The sequence below is a fragment of the Pan troglodytes genome, chromosome 7, assembly GCF_028858775.2.
Source record: "Pan troglodytes isolate AG18354 chromosome 7, NHGRI_mPanTro3-v2.0_pri, whole genome shotgun sequence".
NCBI classification, from domain to species: domain Eukaryota; kingdom Metazoa; phylum Chordata; class Mammalia; order Primates; family Hominidae; genus Pan; species Pan troglodytes.
The window spans coordinates 51,359,512-51,383,370 of NC_072405.2; the positions used below are offsets into that span (position 1 = coordinate 51,359,512).

Here is a 23,859-nt window from a genome sequence, read left to right on the forward strand (position 1 = left end):
TCTTAGTCGTTTTGTGTTACCATAATAGAATACCTGAGGCTGGTAATTTATAAAGAAAAGAGGTTTATTTGACTCATGATTCTGGAGGCCAAAAGGTTCAAGACTGGGTAGCTTTATCTAGTGAGGGCCTCAGGCTGCTTCAACTCATGGGGGGAAAGTGGAAGGGGAGTAGTATGTGCAAGGAGATCACATAGCAAGAGGGGAAGCAAGAGAGAGAAACCAAGGAAGACAGCTAATCTATTCTGCAAGAGCAAGAACCCACTTATCCTTGAGGTAGGGCATTCATCTATTCATGAGGAATGACCCAAACAGCTCCCACTAGGCCCTGCCTCTCAACCCTGAATGAGTTTTGGTAGGGACAAAACACATCCAAACTATAGCACTGGGTGATAACAATGTGTATCTTTAGCTTTCCTACATAATGCCAACCTATTTTCCAAAGCCACTTGGAATTGTTAAGCTTTTCCATTTTTGCCAACGTAGTGGATGTGTATGGTATATAAAGATATTTCTAATTTGCATTTTCTTGATTACTAATGAGATTGATCATCTCTTCATGCATTTATTTGCCATTTTGGGTTTTCTGTTTTGTGCAGAAGAATCTTAAGCTTTTATGTTTTGCCTTTCGCATTGAAGTCTATGTAGTATAACGTAGGGATGCAATTTCTTTTCCTCTGTGGGTGCCCAATTGACCCAGCACCATTGTTCAGAACACCGTCCTTTTCTCAATCTTCTGCAATGAAGGCTTTGTCTAGTCTCAAGCATCCACATATGCATGGATCTGTTTGTGAGTTCTCTACTGTGTCCCATTATTTGATTTAGCTATTTCTGCCCTAATACTATACCCTCTTTGAACAAAAAGAGGATGATTTAATGCTAATATATGGAGTGGAGAAATTCAACAAGGCCTGTCTGTTCAGGTTTTCCTTGGCCTCACTGTTCCTCCCTGCAACACCCAGTGGGAGAGGAGCCCTCTGGAACTAGGGTTTAGTTTCTTTACAGCCAGCTGTCACATAGAAAGGCAGGGCTGGAGGAAGGTTAGAGTAGTATTTTCAGGTGCCACGGCTGGCTTTGGGGGAAAAGGGTTCTGGTTTCTATGACCTGCCAGGGGGAAGAGAGATTCTAGTTGCTGTGGCTTGCTTCAGAGAGGATGAGTGGCCACAGAGAGGAGGGCAGGAGAAGGTCAGAGAGAGACTGTGATTGTGAAGCTGATGCTTAGACCTTCATTTGGGATATTCTTTTCTGAGCCCCAACAACATACATTCATATGACCCATTGTTAATGAAAAGAGTCAAACTCTGGAAAATATTTGAAGAGATTTATTCTGAGCCAAATATGAGTGATTAATGGCCTGTGACACAGCCCTTAAGAGATCCTGAGAACATGTGCCCAGGGTGGTTGGGGCACAGTGGGGTTTTATACATTTTCGGGAGGCATAAGACATCAATCAAATACATGTAAGATACACATTGGTTCCTTTGGAAGGACAAGACAACTCAAAGTGTAGGGAGAGGGGTGCTTCCGGGTCCTAGGTAGATTTAAATATGTTCTGATTAGCAATTGGTTAAGTTGTTATCAATAGAATGTCCAGGTTGTGATAAGGGGTTGTGGAGACCAAAGTTTTATTATGCAGATGAAGCCTCCAAGTAACAGGCTTCAGGAAGAATAGATTGTAAATGTTTCTCATCAGACTTAAGGTCGGCCTTGATGTTAATGGCCCACCCCCACCCCCACCCCCTTCCATCATGGCCTGAACAAGTTTTTCAGGTTAACTTTGGAAAGCCCTTGGCAGAGAGGAAGGGTCTATTCAGATGGTTTGGTGTTGGGTTCAGAATTTTATTTTTTGGTTTACACCATTATATCCGATCATATATAAATACAAACAAAAACTTCACCAAATATTACTTTCTTTTTCTAATGGTGTGTGTGTTTTGGGACAGGATCTCTGTCCCTCAGACTGGAGTGCAGTGGTGATTTCTGCTCACTGCAGCCTCAAACTCCCAGCTCAAGCGATCCTCCCACTTCAGCCTTCCGAGTAGCTGGAACCACAGGCACCCACATGATGCCCAGCTAATTTTTGTATTTTTGGTAGAGATGGGGTCGCATTAGATTACCCAGGCTGGTCTCGACCTCCCTGGCTCACATGATCCTCCCGCCGCGGCCTCCGAGCGGCTGGGATCAGGCGTGAATCACCGCGCCCGGGCTTTATATTTCGTTTTGAAAATGCTGAGATGGACGCAAAGGGCTGAGTGCTCAGTGTCCCCCAGTCACCCTCAGTTGCAGCTTCCGTCCAAAGAAGGAATCGCCCTCTCCCTGCTGGGGCCACTAACAGCACTAACACGGTCCGAATGGCATCGGCAAAGCTCGGGAACGGCGACAGATGGGAAGACGCGTGGGAGCCTGGGGGATCTCGGGAGAGCCGCGCAACCTCGCGGCGGACGCAGCCAGCACCCGCAGCCAGCACCCGCACACTCCCACCCATACCCCGGCAGCCCGCCAAGACTCTCTGGCCCGCACCTCTATGGTAGGAAACCCAGAAAACAGGAAGTGGCCTCGAGAGGGGGAAGGGAGGGGCGGGGCCTCCTGGGGGCGGGGCTTCCGCCACCGCCTCAGCTGCGGACCGAGGCGAGATGGCGGCCACCGAGGGGGTGGGGGAGGCTGCGCAAGGCGGCGAGCCCGGGCAGCCGGAGCAACCCCCGCCCCAGCCGCACCCACCGCCGCCCCAGCCGCACCCACCGCCGCCCCAGCAGCAGCACAAGGAAGAGATGGCGGCCGAGGCTGGGGAAGCCGTGGCGTCCCCCATGGACGACGGGTTTGTGAGCCTGGACTCGCCCTCCTATGTCCTGTACAGGTAACGCCCCCGCGGCGGCCGCGGCTCGGGACACTCCCTGGAGGCCCAGCGGCCCCAAGACCCGCGGCGCGCGCTTCCGGCCCCGGCGCGCCAGGCCGAAGTTCCCGTGGCGCCGCGTGGGCCGGTGCATGGCGCTGGGCCCGGGCGGCTGCCGGGAGGTCGCCGCTTCCCAGGGCGGCGCCGGCGCGAGACCGCGGGGACGCGAAGCAGCGAGGTCTCGGCTTCCCGCCTGCTTTAAGCCACGCGGAAACTGCTGCACCCTTGACTGCACTCGTTCAGCTGTTCAGGCGTCGCGATTCGTAAATATAAGAAATTTCCCGCTCTCTTCCACGGCTTCCCAGAACGCTGTGTCGCTAACAACCAGTGAATACCCAAGGGCTAGGGTGCAGTTCTGGTAGCCGGGCAGGAAACCAGGGCCAGATTTGCTCACCCTAAAAACGAAGTGCGAGGGCTTCCAGTGGCTGGCTCTGCTTGGAGCCCAGAGACATTTTCATCCAATCTGTATTTTAGCGCCTCGTATCAGCCAGGCTAAAGGCTGGAAAGAGATTTGCTACTGAACCTCTCAAGTCTCCCTGCATCGCCTCGTACATAATACAAGTGAGGTGTACTGGGGACTGCGGTAACTTTCTTGCCTCTGTCACCCCGTCTTTGCTGACACCCAGTTCCATCAGTTCTTTGCTTTCAGATGGTAATGTTGATTCCTAATTCCCTGTGAACCTGCAGAGATAATCGCCTTAGGTCTTACTTCTGTAGTTCTAGGTAAATCCAGTCGATGGCTTGTTTACCTTGATTTTGTGAATGAGTAGAAGTCACTACCCATATATATTTTTTTGATTGGAGATAATGTTTTACTGATTTAAATTGGTAGCCCCATAATCCTCAAGTCTGCTCTCTGGATTGTGAAATACTCAGGTTCTCACATGACTGTGGGTGATTTCCTGGCGACTAAATACAGCCTTACCTTTCCCAGGCCACTCCCCCAGGCTCTAGGTGTCACGTCTTAGGTCATGATTTCACTTGTATTTCTCCCTGTATAATGGACACAATTTCTAGCATTGCGCATTGGATGCCACAGAATCTCTGCTGTCAACAGCTGATCATTATAGAGAAATAAAAAGTGAAAGGAAGGGCGGGCGCGGTGGCTCACGCCTGTAATCCCAGCACTTTGGGAGGCCGAGGCGGGCGGATCACCTGAGGTCAGGAGTTCCAGACTAACCTGGCCAACATGGTGAAACCCTGTCTCTACTAAAAATACAAAAATTAGCCGGGCGTGGTGGCGGGCACCTGTAATTCCAGCTACTCGGGAGGCTGAGGCAGGAGAATCGCTTTAACCCAGGAGGCAGAGGTTGCAATGAGCGGAGATTGCGCCATTGCACCCCAGCCCGGACAAGAGCGTGACTCCATCTCAAAAAAAAAAAAAAAAAAAAAAAGTGGAAGGAAAAGAATATAAGTGAAAGTGTTTAAGAGAAATTTTATTACACTGGGTAGGTAGTTCACAGAAATTTCTGTAAGCACTCACTGTTGTCACTATACAGTTATTTTAGCATTGCTTATTAAGTAGTCATTGAATGCCGCCAGTGTGCTGTGGATGTTTTAAGTGCTTAACGTCTATTATCTCATTTAATCCTCCAAATACCCTTCTAAGGTTGGTAGGTAATAATACTGCCCTGATTTTATAAATGGTGAAACTGAGGCCCCAATAAGTAACTTTCTGAAGGTCACACAGCTAGTAAGTGCTCCAGCCAATGTTACGACTTAGGCAGTTGTCAGATTCCAGAGCCTGTCTTATTAATGATCACCTGCGCCACCTCTTGAGTAAATTAATAGTATTTATTTTTATCTTAAAATGTCAATTCCTAGTATTTTGTTACTCAAACGTTTTAAAAATGCTGACTGACTCAAAGAATCTTACTAGACCAATGAGTTAGATTGATTTCTAAGTTAAAAATACTGTGAGGCCGGGAGCGGTGGCTCACACCTGTTATGCCAGCACTTTGGGAGGCCGAGGCGGGCGGATCACCAGGTCAAGAGATTGAGACCATCCTGGCCAACATGGTGAAACCCCATCTCTACTAAAAATACAAAAATTAGCTGGGCGTGGTGGCGCACGCCTGTAGTCCCAGCTACTCGGGAGGCTGAGGCAGAAGAATTGGTTGAACCCAGGAGGCGGAGGTTGCAGTGAGCCGAGATGACACCACTGCACTCCAGCCTGGGCGACAGAGTGAGATTCCGTCTCAAAAAAATAAAATAAAAAAAAGTACTGTTTACTTGCTGCAAAAACTTGTTTTTCTACTTATAAAACTTTAAATTTGAAAACTGTTGATTAACTTTTCAGCATCTGAGGGTTATTTGTTTTAATTTTACTTTAATAGTTTAATACGTAAAACATATTGGCAAAACTTGGTCATGAAGAATCCAACCATGATTACATTATGAGCCCTGTAAGTTATTAATATCAATGTAACTGTAATTATTGTCATTTTAAAAACACTAGAGTCCCCTTTCTTCTGTATTTGAATGTAACCACTGGTTGGGGAATGTCTATTTTCAGGGACAGAGCAGAATGGGCTGATATAGATCCAGTGCCGCAGAATGATGGCCCCAATCCCGTGGTCCAGATCATTTATAGTGACAAATGTAAGTTTGTTTATATTAGGAAAAGGTCTGTAAGTTAAATATAGTAGCAGAATTGGAATTCACAACTATGTAGCAAGATAGATGACAAATTTCTGTCTAATAAAAATCTGAATGACTTAAGATGAGTTAATTTTGTGTTTTTTTTATGTGTGTGTGTGATTTAGCTTTATGATTAAAAGTTTTATTTTGCCCAAAGACTGGACATATTCTAAATAATAAACGTTACAGTATAGTAGATAATAGCTACTATGTGATTGTGGTTTTCTTTTCTTTGCTGGAACTCCACCGCCAGGGAGATTATGCATGTACCACACAATATAAATGAGTTACTGTTTTTAGAATAAACTTTGGTTGCTGAAACATCAGGATTTAAACATATATTTTGGCAGTGAAGTGTTCAGCTCAGTTGGAATACATTTATTGATATTAAAATGAGTGGATTTTTTTCTTTGACAAAATATTCTTTTGTAATGAATGTGAAAGTGTAAATTGAAGGTCGTGGAAATGTTAATTGTTAGTTCTTCTAGGAAAGGGAAAATGAATAAAATGGAATGATAGTTTTGTAATTTTATGTATATATATTTCTTTCAGTTAAGGCTTTTCTAAGATCATTCTTTTACAAAAGCATTTTTTTCTGCTAATAAAATGAGAATAAATGTTTAAAAAAGCATAATGATAGGTTTGCCGTATTAAGTGTGCAGATATATTACTAAACTTAATGATTAAGTGGAAGTAGCACAGAAGTAGATTTGTAAAGACTCGAGAAATAGATCCTCACTCTATGAAAGCTTAATATGTGATAAAAAGGACATTTTATACCTTTATGAAAAGGGCGGATTAATCAAATAATGGTTGGAACAGTTGGCTGTGCACTTAGATAAAAGCAGAGTTGTATCCCTATCATTCTTAGGATGGAGAACGTATTATTAGGCAAGATGTAAACCTCAGAATCGATTAAGGAGAAGGTCGGAATATATAACTGCACGGAAATGCAAAACTCTCATACTTTGAGAGATAGTATATATGAAGAGACAATTCACAAAATAGAAATATCTATGGAGAGATATTAACCTTACTAGTGATCAGAGAAATATAAACCATAACTTATTCAGATTCATAAGTACTTATAACAGAGATGTTGGGGGAAACTAATATAATCATATGTTTCCATTGAGGATAAATTAACCTTTTTGCAAGGTATAAAATTAACATTTTGGGCCAGGCGCGGTGGCTCACGCCTGTAATCCCAGTACTTTGGGAGGCTGAGGTGGGCAGATCACCTAAGGTTAGGAGTTTGAGACTAGCCTGGCCAACGTGGCGAAACCCTGTCTCTACTAAAAATACAAAAATTAGCTGGGCGTGGTGGCAGGCACCTGTAATCCCAGCTACTCAGGAGGCTGAGGCAGGAGAATTGCTTGAACCCGAGAGGTGGAGGTTGCAGTGAGCCACGATCACGCCATTGCACTGTAGTCTGGACGACAAGAGCAAAACTCTGTCTCAAAAAAAAAAAAAAAAAAATTAACATTGTGAATTCTTACATACACCATGGTTAGAAACCCTAAAGGAAAAGATAAGTTTGACCTGTCAACCGTTTATAGACAAATATATCAATTTAAAACTTACACAGCAGAAGAAACCATGAGCAAGTTAAAAAGCAAGCAGCAGTGTGGAAGAAGGTATGTCATTTAAACAGGATCCATATTAAAACTGAGACGTTTTTACAACAGGATAAGGAGACAGAGTTTAATCAAAAAATGGACAAAGGGTATGAACTGGCAATTCACAGAAAAGAAAATCCCATTGGCCAATAAAATAGGAAGAATCCTTTATCATTAGGAATGACAGGTTAAAATGAGAATTCCATTTTCCACCCATGATTTAAGTGGCAGAAATGAAAACTGTCTTGATATTATATTAGGTATTAAGATATATGAAGAGCTCCATACATTTCATATGGGAGTTTTCGAATGTTTAGCCATTTTGGAAAGTAGTTTGGTATATCTGTTAAAACTGGAAAATGCACTTATCTTACAACCTAGCAGTGTGTTGCTTCTAATTTAATATTGGGTTCATTCTGGCACATGGCATGAGAAGATATGCACAGGAGGTTAAAAGCACAGACTTTGGAGCCAGACCATCTGGTTCAAATTCTAACTTCACATTTTACTGACTGTGTAATCTTGGACAAGTTATTTAACTCCTATGTGCCTCTGTTTCCACCTGTGTAAAATGAGGATCTTGGTAGTAACTATAGATGTAGTAAATTATTTACATAAAATAGTAGAATACTGTCTGGCTCATAGTAAGCACTATATATGTTAGCTACTATAATTTGCAGCATTTTTTGAAAAAGCAAGATATTGGAAGCTATATGTCTATCTTTTGGAGAAATGGATAAAATAAAATTTATCATTGTCATACAGTTAATACTATATAACCGTTAAGAGGATTTAAATCTATTATAACATGAACAGATCTCAGAAACAATGTTGAGTTAAAAAAGTCAAAGTTTTAGAAACTTCGAGCATGACAATATGTTGTTTATAATTTTTTTTTTTTGAGATGGAGTTTCGCTCTTGTTGCCCAGGCTGGAGTGCAATGGCGTGATCTCGGCTCACCGCGACCTCCGCCTCCCGGGTTCAAGTGATTCTTCTGCCTCAGCCGCCCGAGTAGCTGGGATTACAGGCTTGTGACACCACACCTGGCTAATTTTGCATTTTTAGTAGAGATGGGGTTTCTCCATGTTGGTTAGGCTGGTCTCGAACTCCCGACCTCAGGTGATCCGCCCACCTCGGCCTCCCAGAGTGCTGGGATTACAAGCGTGAGCTACCGCGCCTGGTCTGTTGTTTATAATGTTTGAATTAAAAGAATAATGTTTCATTTTACCTTTTACAGTGAATCGGATTTTGGTTGTTTACATAGGAACCTGAGGCTTTGGAGCTATCCCAGCCTGATAGCCTCCCAGTTTATTTTATCAATGTGCATATGTGTATGTTTTATGTGTGTCTGTGTGTGTGTGTGTGTGTAAGATAATGTATTATATATATACATTTGTATACATAGTTAATATGTTACCATTTTGTTTTAAATTTGAAATTATTTGGAAGCTTGGTTCTTTTTTTTTTTTTTTTTTTTTGAGACAGACTTTCGCTCTTGTTGCACAGGCTGGAGTACAATGGCGTGATCTCGGCTCACTGCAACCTCTGTCTCCCAGGTTCAAGCGATTCTCGTGCCTCAGCCTTCTGAGTAGCTGGGATTACAGGCACGTGTCACCATGCCCAGCTAATTTTTGTATTTTTAGTAGAGATGGGGTTTCACCATGTTGGTCAGGCTGGTCTTGAGCTTCTGACCTCAAGTGATCCACCCACCTCGGCCTCCCAAGGTGCTGAGATTACAGGCCTGAGCCACTGCTCAAATTCAACTTTTTAAAGATAGTGTTTAGAACTAGGTAAACTTTGTATACCTCAGAATTTTGTGAAGAGGAGTAATTGTTCATATTCGTGTCTGATACTTTCAGTATTACAGGCTAAAAGGAAAAAACTGTTTCTCTATAGTCAAAATACTTCGACATCAAATGTTTGGATTTTTCACACCAAGCAATTTTCTGTAGACACCAACTAGTTGCCCTACAATTTAATTCAGTTCTGACATTACCCAGAGTTAGCACAGATCCCACAGGCCAAGGGATCAGTGCTGCAACATCCATCCCACTTCAGATGCCATTGCAAGTAGTGGGTCACCACATTACCCACATCTAATATTCTACTTGGCTGTAAATGACCCCTTTCTGTTTTTTTCTTTTCAGAGACAGGCTCTCACTATGTTACCCAGCCTGGTCTCAAACTCTTGGGCTCAAGCAGTCCTTCTGCCTCAGCCTCCCGAGTAGCTGGGAGTACAGGTGCAAACCACCATACCTGGCAGTTCCTTTTTTTTTTTTTTTTTTTTTTTGAGACAGTGTTGTGCTGTCACCCAGGCTGGGTGCTTGCGATCATGGCTCACTGCAGCCTTGACCTCCCAGGCTCAAGCGATCCTCCTACTTCTGCCTCCCGAGTAGCTGTGACTGCAGGCCTGGATCACCACGCCTGATTAATTTCTATATTTTTTGTAGAGGCGGAGTTTCCCTAAGTTGCCCAGGCTAATTTTAAACTGCTGGGTTCAAGTGATCTGCCTGCCTCAGTCTTTTGTTTGTTTTTTTTGTAATCCAATGCTCCCAATAAATATCCTTGAATACTTGCACACATGTGGGAGTATATTTGTGAGAGAACTTTCTAGAGCTGGAATTACTGGGTCAAAGAGTAAGTAAATTTTAATGATTTGTTGTAGAAGTATTTGTACTAGTTTACACTATCTTTAATAATGTACGAGTGAAAAATGCAAAGCTCAGAGTGTGATGGGATCTCGTTTGCATAAAAATGAAGGATGGAATTAGGCTATATACTTGTAGATGCATAGACTATATTTGGAAGGATACACTAGAATGAGTTAATAATGGTTGCTTCTGGGGAGGAGGCTTGGGAATTTAGTGGAATGGAAATCTAGTGTGAACCTTTTTGTACTGTTTTGAGTTTTCTGCCTTTGGGCATATTTTTCAGTTAAAAATCTGATCAAAATGTCAGAAAAACAGCTATATGAATATATTTGAATATATGCACCCCTAATTTTTCTTTTATACATAAGGCCTATGGGAGATATGGAATCTGGCATGAACTCATGCACACACGTAAGCAGTAAGCATACAGTTATACATAAATAGTCCATGCTTTTTGTGGCTGAGGCACTAGGGCATTATTAGGGTGGCGGCCACAGCCATTTGACTTTATTTTGCTTGTTGGTGTAAATGATACACAGGCCAATAAAATATCTTTATAGGTATAGTGACATTATACATTATAGTGCTAATTTTAAGTAAGATGGTCCTAATGTAGTTGTGTGCTCTATCTCTAGTTAGAGATGTTTATGATTACTTCCGAGCTGTCCTGCAGCGTGATGAAAGAAGTGAACGAGCTTTTAAGCTAACCCGGGATGCTATTGAGTTAAATGCAGCCAATTATACAGTGTGGTAAGTAATACACATCATCACTATTCCCTGCTTAAATGTTTTACTTCAAGTGGCTTTTCTTTTTTTAAACTGTACTTTAATTTTTTTAAACTGTACTTTATTTTTTTTGGAGGGGGGTGCAGTTTCACTCTTGTTGCCCAGGCTGGAGTATAACTGGTGCAATCTTGGCTCACTGCAACCTCTGCCTCCTGGGTTCAAGTGATTCTCCTGCCTCAGCCTTCTGAGTAGCTGGGATTACGGGCGCCCACCACCACGCCCAGCTAATTTTTTTGTATTTTTAGTAGAGACAGGGTTTCACCATGTTGGCCAAGCTGGTCTTGAAATCCTGACTTCAGGTGATCCACTCCCCGCGGCCTCCTAAAGTGTTTGGATTGCAGGCGTGAGCCACTGTGCCTGGCCTTTAATTTTTATCAAAATAGCAATTCGCTTTTGGGTTTAATAGTCAGAAGCTGCATGAAAAGTAGCAATCTCTAGCCCAATATTCCCTCCCACTGCCAGTCCCACTCCACAGAGGTGGTAAGTAACTCTTAGTGATTTTTTTCTTGAATTAACCTCCATATTCTAGATAATTTGCTTAACTGTTATTATTTTTTCATTTTATTTTATTTTATTTTATGTTTTTACTTTTATTATTTTTTTTTGAGATGGAGTCTTGCTTTGTCACCATGTAGAGTGCAGTGGCACGATCTCGGCTCACTGCAACCTCTGCCTCCAGGGTTCAATCGATTTTCCTGCCTCAGCCTCCCCAGTAGCTGGGATTACAGGTGCCCGCCACCATGCCTGGCTAATTTTTTATTTTTAGTAGAGATAGGGTTTCACCATGTTGGTCAGGCTGGCCTCGATCTCCTGACCTCGTGATCCGCCCACCTCAGCCTTCCAAAGTGCTGGGATTACAGGTGTGAACCACCGTGCCTGGCTTATTTTTTTCATTTAAAACATTATTCCTTCTGTGAAAGATAGTTCATTCTCCACTACCCTCCCTCCATCACAAATGAGCACTCAATTTATGTTCATGCTGACACACTTTTTTTTGTTTGTTTGTTTGTTTTGAGATGGAGTTTCGCTCTTGTTGCCCAGGTTGGAGTGCAATGGTGCAATCTTGGCTTACTGCAGCCTCTGCCTACCAGATTCAAGTGATTCTCCTGCCTCAGCCTCCCAGGTAGCTGGGATTACAGGTGTACGCCACCACACCCAGCTAGTTTTGTATTTTTAGTAGAGACGGGGTTTCATCATGTTGCTCAGGTTGGTCTCGACCTCCTGACCTCGGGTGATCCACCAGTCTCAGCCTCCCAAAGTACTGGGATTATAGGCGTGAGCCACTGTGCATGGCTGCTGACCCACATTTAATAGTATAATGACATTCCCTCTAACAGTGTCATTTTTGTTTTCTTTGTACCAATAGGTAATTTGTCTTCCAGATGCTCTGCTATATGTGAAGTATCATTTTTCTGTTGAACACAGGTCATCCTTCAGTTTCATTTTTCTCTTCACCAATTGGATGCTGCATACCTGGTTTTCAGCTCATTCATGTGTTAAATCCCCTGTGTCCTAGATCGTATACCTTTCTCTTTCTTGATTTACTTTCTCATTTTATAGAGCACATCATTGAGTAGAAAGATGGAAAATAATTTTTGGGATTTATACAATTAAAAATCATTAGTCTCCCTTCAACTTTAGTAATAAAATTGTAGATTGGAAATTATTTTCCCTCAGAATTTTAAAACTCTTTTTCTGTTTCTCTTAGCTTCTTTTCAGGTTGAGAAGATTTCCATTCCTTTGTTTAAAACTTTTCTTTTTCTCTTTATGTTCTGGGGATTTTTCTGGGTTCTTCTGATAATGTCTTCTCTTTCCTCTGTTTTCTTTTTCTGGAATGCCTTTTAGTTCTATGTTGTATCTCCTCAATTTTTCTTATTTTCATTTGTTTATTTTTTTATTTTCTTTTGAGATAATTTCATCAATTTTATTTTCTAACTCTCGTATGGATTTTTAAAGGTTTCCACATTCATTTTTAATTTGGGGGAGCTGTTTTTTTGTTCTGTGAATATGCTTTTTTTTTTTTGAGACAGAGTCTCGCTCAGTTGCCCAGGCTGGAGTGCAGGGGCTCGATCTCTGCTCACTGCAAGCTCTGCCTCCTGGGTTCACGCCATTCTCCTGCTTCAGCCTCCCGAGTAGCTGGGACTACGGGCGCCTGCCACCACTCCCAGCTAATTTTTTTGTATTTTTTTAGTAGAGACGGGGTTTCACCGTGTTAGCCAGGATGGTCTTGATCTCCTGACCTCGTGATCCGCCCGCCTCGGCCTCCCAAAGTGCTGGGATTACAGGCGTGAGCCACCTTGCCTGGCCTGAATATTCTTTTTTAAATAGCATCGTTCGCGTGTGTGTGTGTGTGTGTGTGTGTGTGTGTGTGTGTGTTTAATTTCATGGATGTGAGATCTTCTCATCTCTTTTCTTCTCTTTCATATAAATATTTTTCTCAAATGGTTGGTAATTCTTGACTTTCTCTTTATGCGTATAAGAGAGACAGGAAAAATCCTGATTGGAAGCCCTGTGTGTGGCAGGATTTGTCAGCTGAAGGGCTTCACTGTGAAGTTACTGAGTGGGGATGTGGCTGTGTTGTAGTGAAATCTCACTAGTCAGTATTTAAGTCTTTTCTCTTGGACAGTGTGTCTCTCAAAGAGGATTAAGTAGTTTATTGCCTAAGGAGTGTACATTTAACTGCCACAGTTCTGGGGTGTTAGGCAGGGGAAGATGGTAGGAGAGTCTCACTGTTTAGGATACCAACTTTTTGCTTTTTGCAGATCTTATCCTGTTGTAATTTGAAATAGAAACTTTTTTTTTCTAAGTTTGTATATCAACATTTTAAATGTCCTTATTTCCACCCTTTAACTCACCCTGCCTTCCAGTGTGCCTTGTAACCCATTCTGCTTCAGATTTTTCCAGAGAATAAAGCCACTTGTCTCCTGCCCAAGACAGGATGTCACTTCTGCTCAGGGTAGTGGGAACGGTCTTGGCCGCCAAGGACTCTTTATATAGACTTTCCACTGTTTTTAGTCCCAGTTTTGGAAATACGTCATACCTCTGATTTCTGGAATTTTCTTAAAGTCTTATTCTGTGTTTTAGTTAAATCTTGTCTATCTGCTCACACTTCCCATAATGTTGTTGACCTCTTCCAGTTGCCGTGATATCTTTGCCCCGATTCTCTTTGTTCTTGTGGGTTTATTCCTTTGTTGTCATTTTAGTGGGGTTTTATTAGGGAGTGAGAATAAACTTGTTTACTTAATCTATCCTGTTTAACTGGAATTCTCAGTGTGTTTCATCATTTTTGGAACTGACAATACACTTAAAGATTTCCTGTGAGTTTATTGCTGTTTTGAAAGAAGCAGTATACCTGGAATCCTTACCCACAGAAGCCAAGGGCTTATATTTACATGCTCTGGGAAGTCTACTTTTTTCTTTTTTTTGGAATAATAATGGAGAGAAATACTGTTGTCTCTCCTATTTAGCATTTTATTTTATTTTATTTTTATTAATTTTTTTGAGATGGAGTCTCACGCTGTCGCCCAGGCTGGAGTACAGTGACGTGATCTTGGCTCACTGCAACCTCCGTCACCGGGGTTCAAGTGATTCTCATGCTGCAGTGTCGCGAATAGCTGGAATTACAGGTGTCTGCCACCACACCCAGCTAGTTTTGTATTTTTGTTTGTTTGTTTGTTCTTTGAGATGGAGTCTTGCTCTGTCGCCCAGGCTGGAGTGCAGTGGCACAATCATGGCCCACTACAACTTCCGACTCCCGGCTTCAAGCAAGTCTCCTGCCTCAGTCTCCCGAGTAGCTGGGACTACAGGCGCATGCCACCACGCCCAGCTAATTTTTTTGTATTTTTAGTAGAGATGGTGTTTCACCATGTTAGCCAGGTCTCAAACTCCTGACCTCGTGATCCGCCCACCTCGGCCTCCCAAAGTGCTGGGATTACAGGCTAATTTTTGTATTTTTAATAGAGATGGGGTTTTGCCACGTTGGCCAGGCTGGTCTCAAACTCTTGACCTCAAGTGATCTGCCTGCCTCGGCCTCCCAAAGTTAGCAGTTCATTTTAAAAGCTAATAAAATTAGGTCCTGGAATGTCCCTTACTATATATCGAGTTGGAAATTTTTGAAATTTTGAAGTAAAACTAGACCAGAACTAACAACGTCTTTAGGAAAATTCCTTCTGTTGGTGGTGGTGGTTAAACTCCACCTATGGGGAAATTAAAGACAAACTTGTTTCATTTACAAGTAGCATTTTTGTGGTTGTTCTAAAAGTATTTTGTTAATGTTTATAATAGAATTAATTTATTATATGGATAATGTATCTACACGAACAACGTGTACTGTGTAGGGAAAGAGATGTCTTTGATTTTCATATTATAGAACATAGGTGACCAGAGTAGTACCTGCAAATAATTTTAGTTGGTTGGCTGTCATTACTTAAGAATCAGAAATTTACTTTTCTTCTATCTCATACTTCTTATCTTTCACTATTTTTTTCTTTTTGAGACAGAGTTTTGCTCTTGTTGCCCAGTCTGGAGTGCAATGGCGTGATCTTGGCTCACTGCAGCCTCTGCCTCCTCGGTTCAAGTGATTCTCCTGCCTCAGTCTCCCAGGTAGCTGGGATTACAGGCATGCACCACCTCGCCCAACTAATTTTGCATTTTTAGTAGAGACGGGGTTTCTCCATGTTGGTTAGGCTGGTCTCAAACTCCTGACCTCAGATGACCCACCTGCCTCAGCCTCTCAAAGTGCTGGGGTTACAGGCGTGAGCCACTGTGCCTGGCCACCTTTCACTATTTTTACTAAAAGTGCTTCATTTCTTCCAGTCACCAGATAGTCGTATGAATTTGGACACTCACAAGCACTTAAATTGTTAAATTATACAGAGTACCTATGTATAATTTTTTTTTTGGGTGGGGGTGGATGGAGTCTCCCTCTGTTGCCCAGGCTAGTGTGCAGTGGTGTGATCTTGGCTCATTGCAACCTCTGCCTCCTGGGTTCAAGCAATTCTCCTGCCTCAGCCTCCCCGAGCAGCTGGGACTACAGGTGTGCACCACCATGCCCAACTAATTTTTTCTGTATTTTTAGTAGAGACGAGGTTTCACCACGTTGGCAAGGCTGGTCTCAAACTCTTGACCTCATGTGACCTGCACACCCCGGCCTCCCAAAGTGCTGGGATTACAGGCATGAGCCACCGTGTTTGGCCTATAATTGTTAAATTATACAGATTACCTGCCAAAAATTTGTCTAACTGTATTGCTGACTTGTAGCTGTATTTGATATTGTTATTAGGGAACTTCTGTGTAATAATGCGACTTTGGATGTTGTATGTTTGCCCTAGGCATTTCCGGAGAGTTCTTTTGAAGTCACTTCAGAAGGATCTACATGAGGAAATGAACTACATCACTGCAATAATTGAGGAGCAGCCCAAAAACTATCAAGTTTGGTAAGTTTGGAGTCTAGCTCTGTCTCCCAGGCTGGAGTGCAGTGGCGTGACCTCGGCTCACTGCAGCCTCTGCCTCCTGGGTTCAAGTGATTCTCCAGCTTCAGCCTCCTGGGTAGCTGGGATTACAGGTGCACGCAACCACACCTGGCTAATTTTGTATTTTTAGTAGAGACGGGGTTTTGCCATGTTGGCCAGGCTGGTCTCGAACTTCTGACCTCAGGTGATCCGCCCTCCTCAGCCTCCCAAAGTGCTGGGATTACAGGTATGAGCCATTGCGCCTGGCCTAGAATTTTATTTAAAAACTACCACTGTAGCCAGGTGCAGTGGCTTCTGCTTGTAATCCCAGCAGTTTGGGAGGCTGAGGCGAGCAGATCACTTGAGTTCAGGAGTTTGAGACCAGCCTGGCCAACATGGTGAATCCCTGTCTCTACTAAAAATACAGAAATTAGCAGGGTGTGGTGGCATGCCTGTAATCCCAGCTACTCAAGGAGCGTGCCTGTAATCCCAGCTACTCAGGAGGCTGTCAGGATAATCACTTGAACCTGGGAGGTGGAGGTTTCGGTGAGCTGAGATTGCACCACTGCACTCCAGCCTGGGGGACCGAGTGAGACTCTGTCTCAAAAAAAAAAAAAAATTAAAAAAAAATTAAAAAACTAAAAACTTTACCATTGTAGCCTGTTGATTACAAGATTGTTGTATTTCTAAGAAATTACATTATAAAATAATTGGTTTAATGAGAAAAGAGATTAAATGGAGAGTTGCAGACCCTCACTAAAGTTATTTACCCTGTGGAATTAAGGTGCTTTTATGTAAAAATCTGTAGCTATAAAATTCTGACATCACAGGCATTAGTGTTTGATTACATCGAGTTTTTGCTAAAGAGAAATTGCTTTTCTTCTCTGGATACTGCACACTGTCATTAGCACTTCATCACCCACTGTTATGTAAAACACAAAACCACTCAAAGTAGCTGCTCTGGAAAGCCCAGCAGTTTTGAAATTGTTGTACATTTCTAATTGTCCGCTCTGTTCGTTTTATAACCAGTGTAGTACAGGCGATGCAAATTCTGTATCCCAGTTAACTAATCACTTTTATTAACTTCTAACTGAAAACTTATGCTATAACATAAAGCCGTGTAACTCCTTAAATCCGAGAACATCAGCATGAACTTTTTCTTCCTCAGTTTGATATCCTGGAGGATCTGATTCTTAGCTTTTCTAAATTACTGAACTCACCAGCAACCTGGAAAAATAAAATCCAGCCAGTGTTCACTGACTTGGAAGATTTCTAAAATAAATTTGGAAACCTTCTGTCTAGGCTTTTGTTTTTGGTAGTATCTTGCCTTAATCTGTAAGACGAATTTTTAAATTTTCCAGGCATGTAGAATAGGTCATTCATTAAGCATTAAATCCTTCCTTTTTTCCTGTTGTTCTGCTCACTTTTAGTTGAATGTTATACTCTAATATAGATTTTTTAAGGGTCCGTTTTATTGAGATATAGTTTACTTACCATACAATTCCCCCATTCAAAGTATATAATTCAGTGTTTTTTAGTATATATACAGATCTGTACAACCATCACCATAGTGAATTTTAGAACATTTTCACTAATAGATTTATATAAATATTTCAGCCAAAGAAAATTATAAAAATGGAACCCAATATAAAATCCTTAAGTATTTTCCTAGCGCAGAAACTCCTGGCCGGGCGCGGTGGCTCACGTCTGTAATCCCAGCACTTTAGGAGGCTGAGGTGGGCGGATCACCTGAGGGCAGGAGTTTGAGACCTGCCTGGCAAACATGGTGCAACCCCGTCTCTACTTAAAATCCAAAAAATTAGCCGGGCGTGGTGGCAGGCGCCTGTAATCCCAGCTACTCGGGAGGCTGAGGCACGAGAATTGCTTGAACTTGGGAGGCGGAGGTTGCAGTGAGCTGAGATTGCGCCATTGCACTCCAGCCTGGGGGACAATGCACTCCAGCCTGGGGAACAAGAGCGAGACTTCGTCTCAAAAAAAAAAAAACAACAAAAAAACTCCTCTGTTGACAACTTGCAACTTGTCATAGCTACTTGCCAGTGTAGCAGTAAATTCAGTTCTGCCCACTCATTTGTAGAATGAGAAGCTGCTTGTTTGGTGACACTTTGCACTTAGGGAAAATTGACAGGCGTGTGTTAAGTAGAGGAACTTATATATTTGATAAAATAATAGCACATTTTGTCTTGTCTCTCATTATACAATCTAGTAATGTTTCTTAATTTTTTGACACAATTTCATGGTTGTTGAAAGATACTACCAGATGTAGTTTGAGATAAACTATCTGAATTTTTTTTCTATTTTTTTTGTGTTACCTTTTCTCCACAGTGGAGTGTTAAGAATTAGAGATGAATTTTTGTTTATTGCGTGTCCTTTCATGTCACCTTTACAACATGTGCAACTGATATTTTAGTTCATGGGTAAATTAACAAAAAACTTCTCTCCCTTCTTTGGGCTTTAGGCATCATAGGCGAGTATTAGTGGAATGGCTAAGAGATCCATCTCAGGAGCTTGAATTTATTGCTGATATTCTTAATCAGGATGCAAAGAATTATCATGCCTGGCAGCATCGACAATGGGTTATTCAGGTATTGCCTTTCTTGTACAGTGTTTTTCAGATTTTTTTTTTAACTGAACTAAATAAAATTACTCTTAAAGTCTGTTTCTAAACCAAAACACACACATACGTAGATCATTGCACACAATATATAACTAAAAATTATTGGCCATGTGTGGTGGCTCATGTCTGTGATCCCAGTACTTTGGGAGGCCAAGGCAGGAGGATTGAGTGAGGCCAGGAGTTTGAGATCAGCCTGGGCAACAAAGTGAGACCCCCGTCTCTACAAAAAATACAAAAATTAGCCATGCATGGTGGCACACACCTGTAGTCCCAGCTGCTTGGGAGGCTGAGGCAGGAGGATTGCTTGAGCCCAAGAATTTGAGGTTGCAGTGAACTATGATTACACCACTGCAGTCTACCCTGGGCAGCAGAGTGAGACCCCATCTATTTTAAAAAAAAAAAACATTATTAACATACTTAAAACCTGACATCCTTCATGTTAGCTAACCTTTATAATCTCTTTGGATGTAGTAAATTTTTAGTATTTTTTAGATTGAATTTGTATCATATTTGCTAGCAAATTGAGTATAAAGAGTAGCATATTTTTACTACAGATGTATTATTTTAACAAAGGCATATTATACATTTTTTTCATATATAAACTTTGGAATAGGATTTTACAGTAACTTAAGTTTTTTATTTCTACCCATGTGTCAAAGTTTTATGCTAAATTTTGAATAGAATAGTTGTAACTCCCACTCTGGGTATTTTATTTATTTTAAACAGTTCTAGTATTGTTTCCTGTGAATTTTTTCCAGGGATTGCTACTTTCTGCACTATTCATTAGACCAAGAGCATTTCACCAAATATTTAAAACTTAAAAATTTTTAAACTTTTCCAAATTTGATTAAAAGGATAACATATTCTAAAGGTATTCAATATTTTTACTTATCTCTGAAAAACTTAATCACATAAAAGCATACATTTTACACATACAGCTCTCTCCATCTTCCACAATAGATTAAGACATAGAACATAACCAGTATTTTTGAAAAGCCCCCTTAACTGGCATGCTTCTTACTGAAATTATCATAAAAGGTTCGTATGAGAAAGGATTCCAGAATATCCCTTAATTGTGTTGTAGCTTATGCATTTCTATTTATTTTATACATTATTTAATTCATGTGAGTTACTTACCTGGCAGGGAAGATATCACCAAGGTGCCTTTCACATTCATTGCACTCTGGATGTGCTGACCCCTGCAATTTCCCCAAATGGGGGAAGCTCAACTGCATAATTTGTGATAGGGGGACTGTGTGGCACTTTCCTCTGGTCTTCACGGTTTAAGAACAGGTTTTCTCTGCTTATTTTTATTTAAAAAAAAAAATTATGTGAGTCAGTGGTTCTCAAGCAGCAGTGATTGTGCCCCCTAGGGGACATTTTTGGCTGTCAGAACTTGGGGCATGTTGCTATTGGCATCTATTGGGTAGAGGGCCAGGATGCTGCTAAACATCCCAAAATGCACAGGACAGTCCCCCACAACAAAGAATTATCCAGCCCATACTTTCAGTAGTGTCAAAGCCAAGGAACTGTGGTCTATTTCTATATGGAAAACTATTTTATTAATATTTCAGTTATTTTCAATGAGGATTTAATGAATTCAGCATACTCTTTGATGACCTAAAATGGGACTATGAGATCTCTAAAAAATATTTCATGACATATATATTAAAAATGTGGTAAAATTTTAGTTTTAAACGTTAGTTTTAAACATGAATTATAAACATTCATGGCCTGTATGTCATTGGCATTGACTGTACTAGAGCTTCTTAAATGAAGGAGTAGAGGACCCTTCTTTGTCCCCAACCGATCACAGATTGGATGTATTTTACTGTATGTCATGTATATCTCATTTATATAAAATACACTAAAAATCAATTACTTTAAAAATGAGTCTGGGTACAGTGGCTCACGCCTGTAATCCCAACACTTTGGGAGGCCCAGGCAAGTGGATCCCGTGAGGCCAGGAGTTCACGACTAGCCTGGCAACATGGCAAAACCCCGTCTCTACAAAAAATACAAAAAAATTAGACGAGCGTAGTGGCGCATGCTTGTGTTCGCAGCTACTCAGGAGGCTGAGGCAGGAGAATCACTTGAGCCCAAGAGGTGGAGGCTGTGGTGAGCTATGCTCACGCCACCACACTCCATCCTGGGCAACAAAATGAGACCCTGTCTCAATTAAAAGAAAAAAAATTAAAAGTGAAATACACACACACATACTACTACTCACCAGTCAAAAGAAATGAATGATCCATACCGGCAACAACTTGGATGGATCTCAAGGGTATGATCCTTAGTGGAAGGGGAAGTCTCAGGTTTCATACTGTATGGCTCCATTGAGATAATATCCTTGAAACAGCAAAATTATAGACGTAGAGAACAGATCAGAGGTTGCCAGGGTGAGGGAAAAGGGTACAGCTATAAAGGGGTAGCATGAGGTAGTTTCTGTGTGCTGAGGGAATAGTTCTCCATCTTGATTGTGGTAGTTATACTATACATGGGATAAAATTGTGTAGAATTATATTCTACCCCCACTCCTCCACCTGTACCACATACACACAAGTGAGTACATGTAAGATCTGAATAAGGTGAGCGGTTCCATTAACAATAATGTACAGATGTCATTTTCTGGTTTTGGGATTGCACTTTAGTAAGATGTTTACCATTTGGGGAATCTAAGTGAAGGGTACACAGGGCACTGTGTTATTTTTATAACTTCCATGAGTCTGAAAACAAATAGAAACATATGTATAGAAAACACTGCTCCTTGTTTTTCATTATTAGACTCAGCAGACATTAAATTGTTACATTGATACAAAAGCTTGTAGGTGTTTACTCTCTATCCTTAGCATGCTGGAGACTGAGAACAGTGGGAGGACACCAATCAGTGCCCACACTAGGCACTAGTTCCTGAACTCCACTAGGAACTTTCACAAAAATGTTACTTTCCTTAATGCGTTTATTTTTATGATCACCTGTAAAATCGGGGACTATCATAGGAGATTCTTACTTTTTTGCTGTTACCAAATAAGGAAACTCCATTATCTTTTTTATAATGTCCCCTACTTTCAAAATATTTATAAGTTTTTTTATCATTTTCCTCTTTTAAATTATCTTTATTGGTTCTCTTCCCCCATTTTTTTTTTATTAAGAGAGCTTTATAATATAAAAAATTTATATTGCCTGGGTGTGGTGGCTCATGCCTGTAATCCCAGCACTTTGGGAGGCCGAGGTGGGCAGATTACTTGAGTTCAGGAGTTCAAGACCAGCCTGGCCAACATGGTAAAACCCGGTCTCTACGAAAACTACAAAAATTAGCCGGTTATGTTGGCGCACACCTGTAGTCCCAGCTACTTGAGGAGCTGAGGCAAGAATATCGCTTGAGCCCGGGAGTTGGAGGTTACAGCGAGCTGAGACTATGCCACTGCACTGCAGCCTGGGCGACCAAGTGAGACTCTGTCTCAATAAAAATAATAGAAATTTATATCTTTGTCCAATTGTGTATATTTCTTTTCTTTTTCTTTTTCTTTTTTTTTTTTTTTTTTTTTGAGACAGGGTCTGTTTCTGTCGCCCAGAGTGCAGTGGTGCAGTCATAGCTCACTGCAGCCTTAAACTCCGGGGCTCAAGTGATCCTCTTCAGCCTCCTGAGTAGCTGGGATTCTAGGCATGTGCCACCATGCCCGACTAATTTTTTTATTTTTATTGTTTTTATTTTTTGGAGACAGAGCCTTGCTCTGTCCCCCAGGCTGGAGTGCAATGGCACGATCTCAGCTCATTGCAACCTCCACCTCACGGGTTCAAGCGATTCTCTTGCCTCAGCCTCCCAAGTAGCTGGGATGACAGGCGCCTGTCATCACACCCGGCTAATTTTTGTGTTTTTAGTAGAGATGGGGTTTAGCCATGTTGGCCAGGTTGGTCTCAAACTCCTGACCTCAGGTGATCCACCCACCTCGACCTCCCAAAGTGCTGGGATTACAAACTTGAGCCACCGTGCCCGGACTGTCTTTATTATTTTTCCAGACAAGATCTTGTTATGTTGCCTCTGCTGGTCTCGAACTCCTGGCCTGAAGTGACCTTTCTGCCTCAGCCTCCTGAAGCAGTGGGATTGCCCATGAGAGCCACCACTATTGACCATGTATGCTTCTCTCCATGTATTTTAATGTAATTTTATCATATGTGCACTTTTGAATGCTACCCTTAATTTTCATTTTTGAATGCTGCCCTTTTACTTTGATATATTAATATCGGCCAGGTGCGGTGGCTTACGCCTGTAATCCCAGCACTTTAGGAGGCCGAGGTGGGCGGATCACCTGAGGTTGGGAGTTCAAGACCAGCCTGACCAACGTGGAGAAACCCCATCTCTACTAAAAATACAAAATTAGCCAGGTGTGGTGGTGCATGCTTGTAATCCCAGCTACTTGGGAGGCTGAGGCAGGAGAATCGCTTGAACCCAGGAAGTGGAGGTTGCAGTGAGCTGAGTTCACGCCATTGCACTCCAGCCTGGGCAACAAGAGTGAAACTCTGCCTCAAAAAAATAATAATAAGATATATTAATATCAAGTCACATCAAATTTATATCTATACTGTGGTCACTCCTTCTCTTACTAGTGAGTTTGGGGTTTTTTTCCCTCAAAATTTTCTTGGATGTCTTTTTTCCTGCTTTCTGTATGTGTCTTTCCAGGCTCTATCATCAATTTCATACTTGTATCCCCCTCTATTTCCTTTACTTGCAGCTATCACTACCTTCTGAATTTGTGATAAATCCTGTGTCCTCAGTTCTACCTTCTTTGTTGTAGTTTTAATTTATTTTTTGTTCATAAATAATGGGACATTTCTAATTGGATGATTTTTCTAAATTTTTCCTTTAGGAATTTAAACTTTGGGATAATGAGCTGCAGTATGTGGACCAACTTCTGAAAGAGGATGTGAGAAATAACTCTGTCTGGAACCAAAGATACTTCGTTATTTCTAACACCACTGGCTACAATGATCGTGCTGTATTGGAGAGAGAAGTCCAGTTAGTAATCTCCTTCACTTGCTCATTCGTTACAAACATGTTTGCATGCCTACCATGTCTCAGGCACTGGGGATACAGCAGATCAAGATCCTACCCCATGGAACTAAAAGAGGACAGAGTACTGAGTGGAACATGCGATGATAGATTTACAAATAATGTAGCATACTTCTACTT

The 23,859-nt window shown here is 41.7% G+C and overlaps 1 protein-coding gene and 1 pseudogene across 4 annotated transcripts in view; both read left to right on the forward strand.

The window, feature by feature from the left end:
• The first annotated feature begins 1,824 nt into the window (after positions 1-1,824).
• Positions 1,825-23,859, forward strand: part of FNTA (farnesyltransferase, CAAX box, alpha) — a 30,274-nt gene continuing 8,239 nt past the window's right edge. Inside the window, exons 1-6 of one of the 4 annotated variants that reach the window (XM_016958955.3) lie at positions 1,825-2,524; positions 5,403-5,488; positions 10,433-10,547; positions 15,914-16,018; positions 18,510-18,636; positions 23,537-23,685. In XM_016958955.3, coding sequence (XP_016814444.1) covers positions 2,349-2,524; positions 5,403-5,488; positions 10,433-10,547; positions 15,914-16,018; positions 18,510-18,636; positions 23,537-23,685 — 758 coding nt within the window. In that variant the 5' untranslated portion in view covers positions 1,825-2,348. 4 annotated transcript variants of the gene reach the window in all.
• On the forward strand, positions 19,798-19,939 carry LOC112204324 (U1 spliceosomal RNA; annotated as a pseudogene).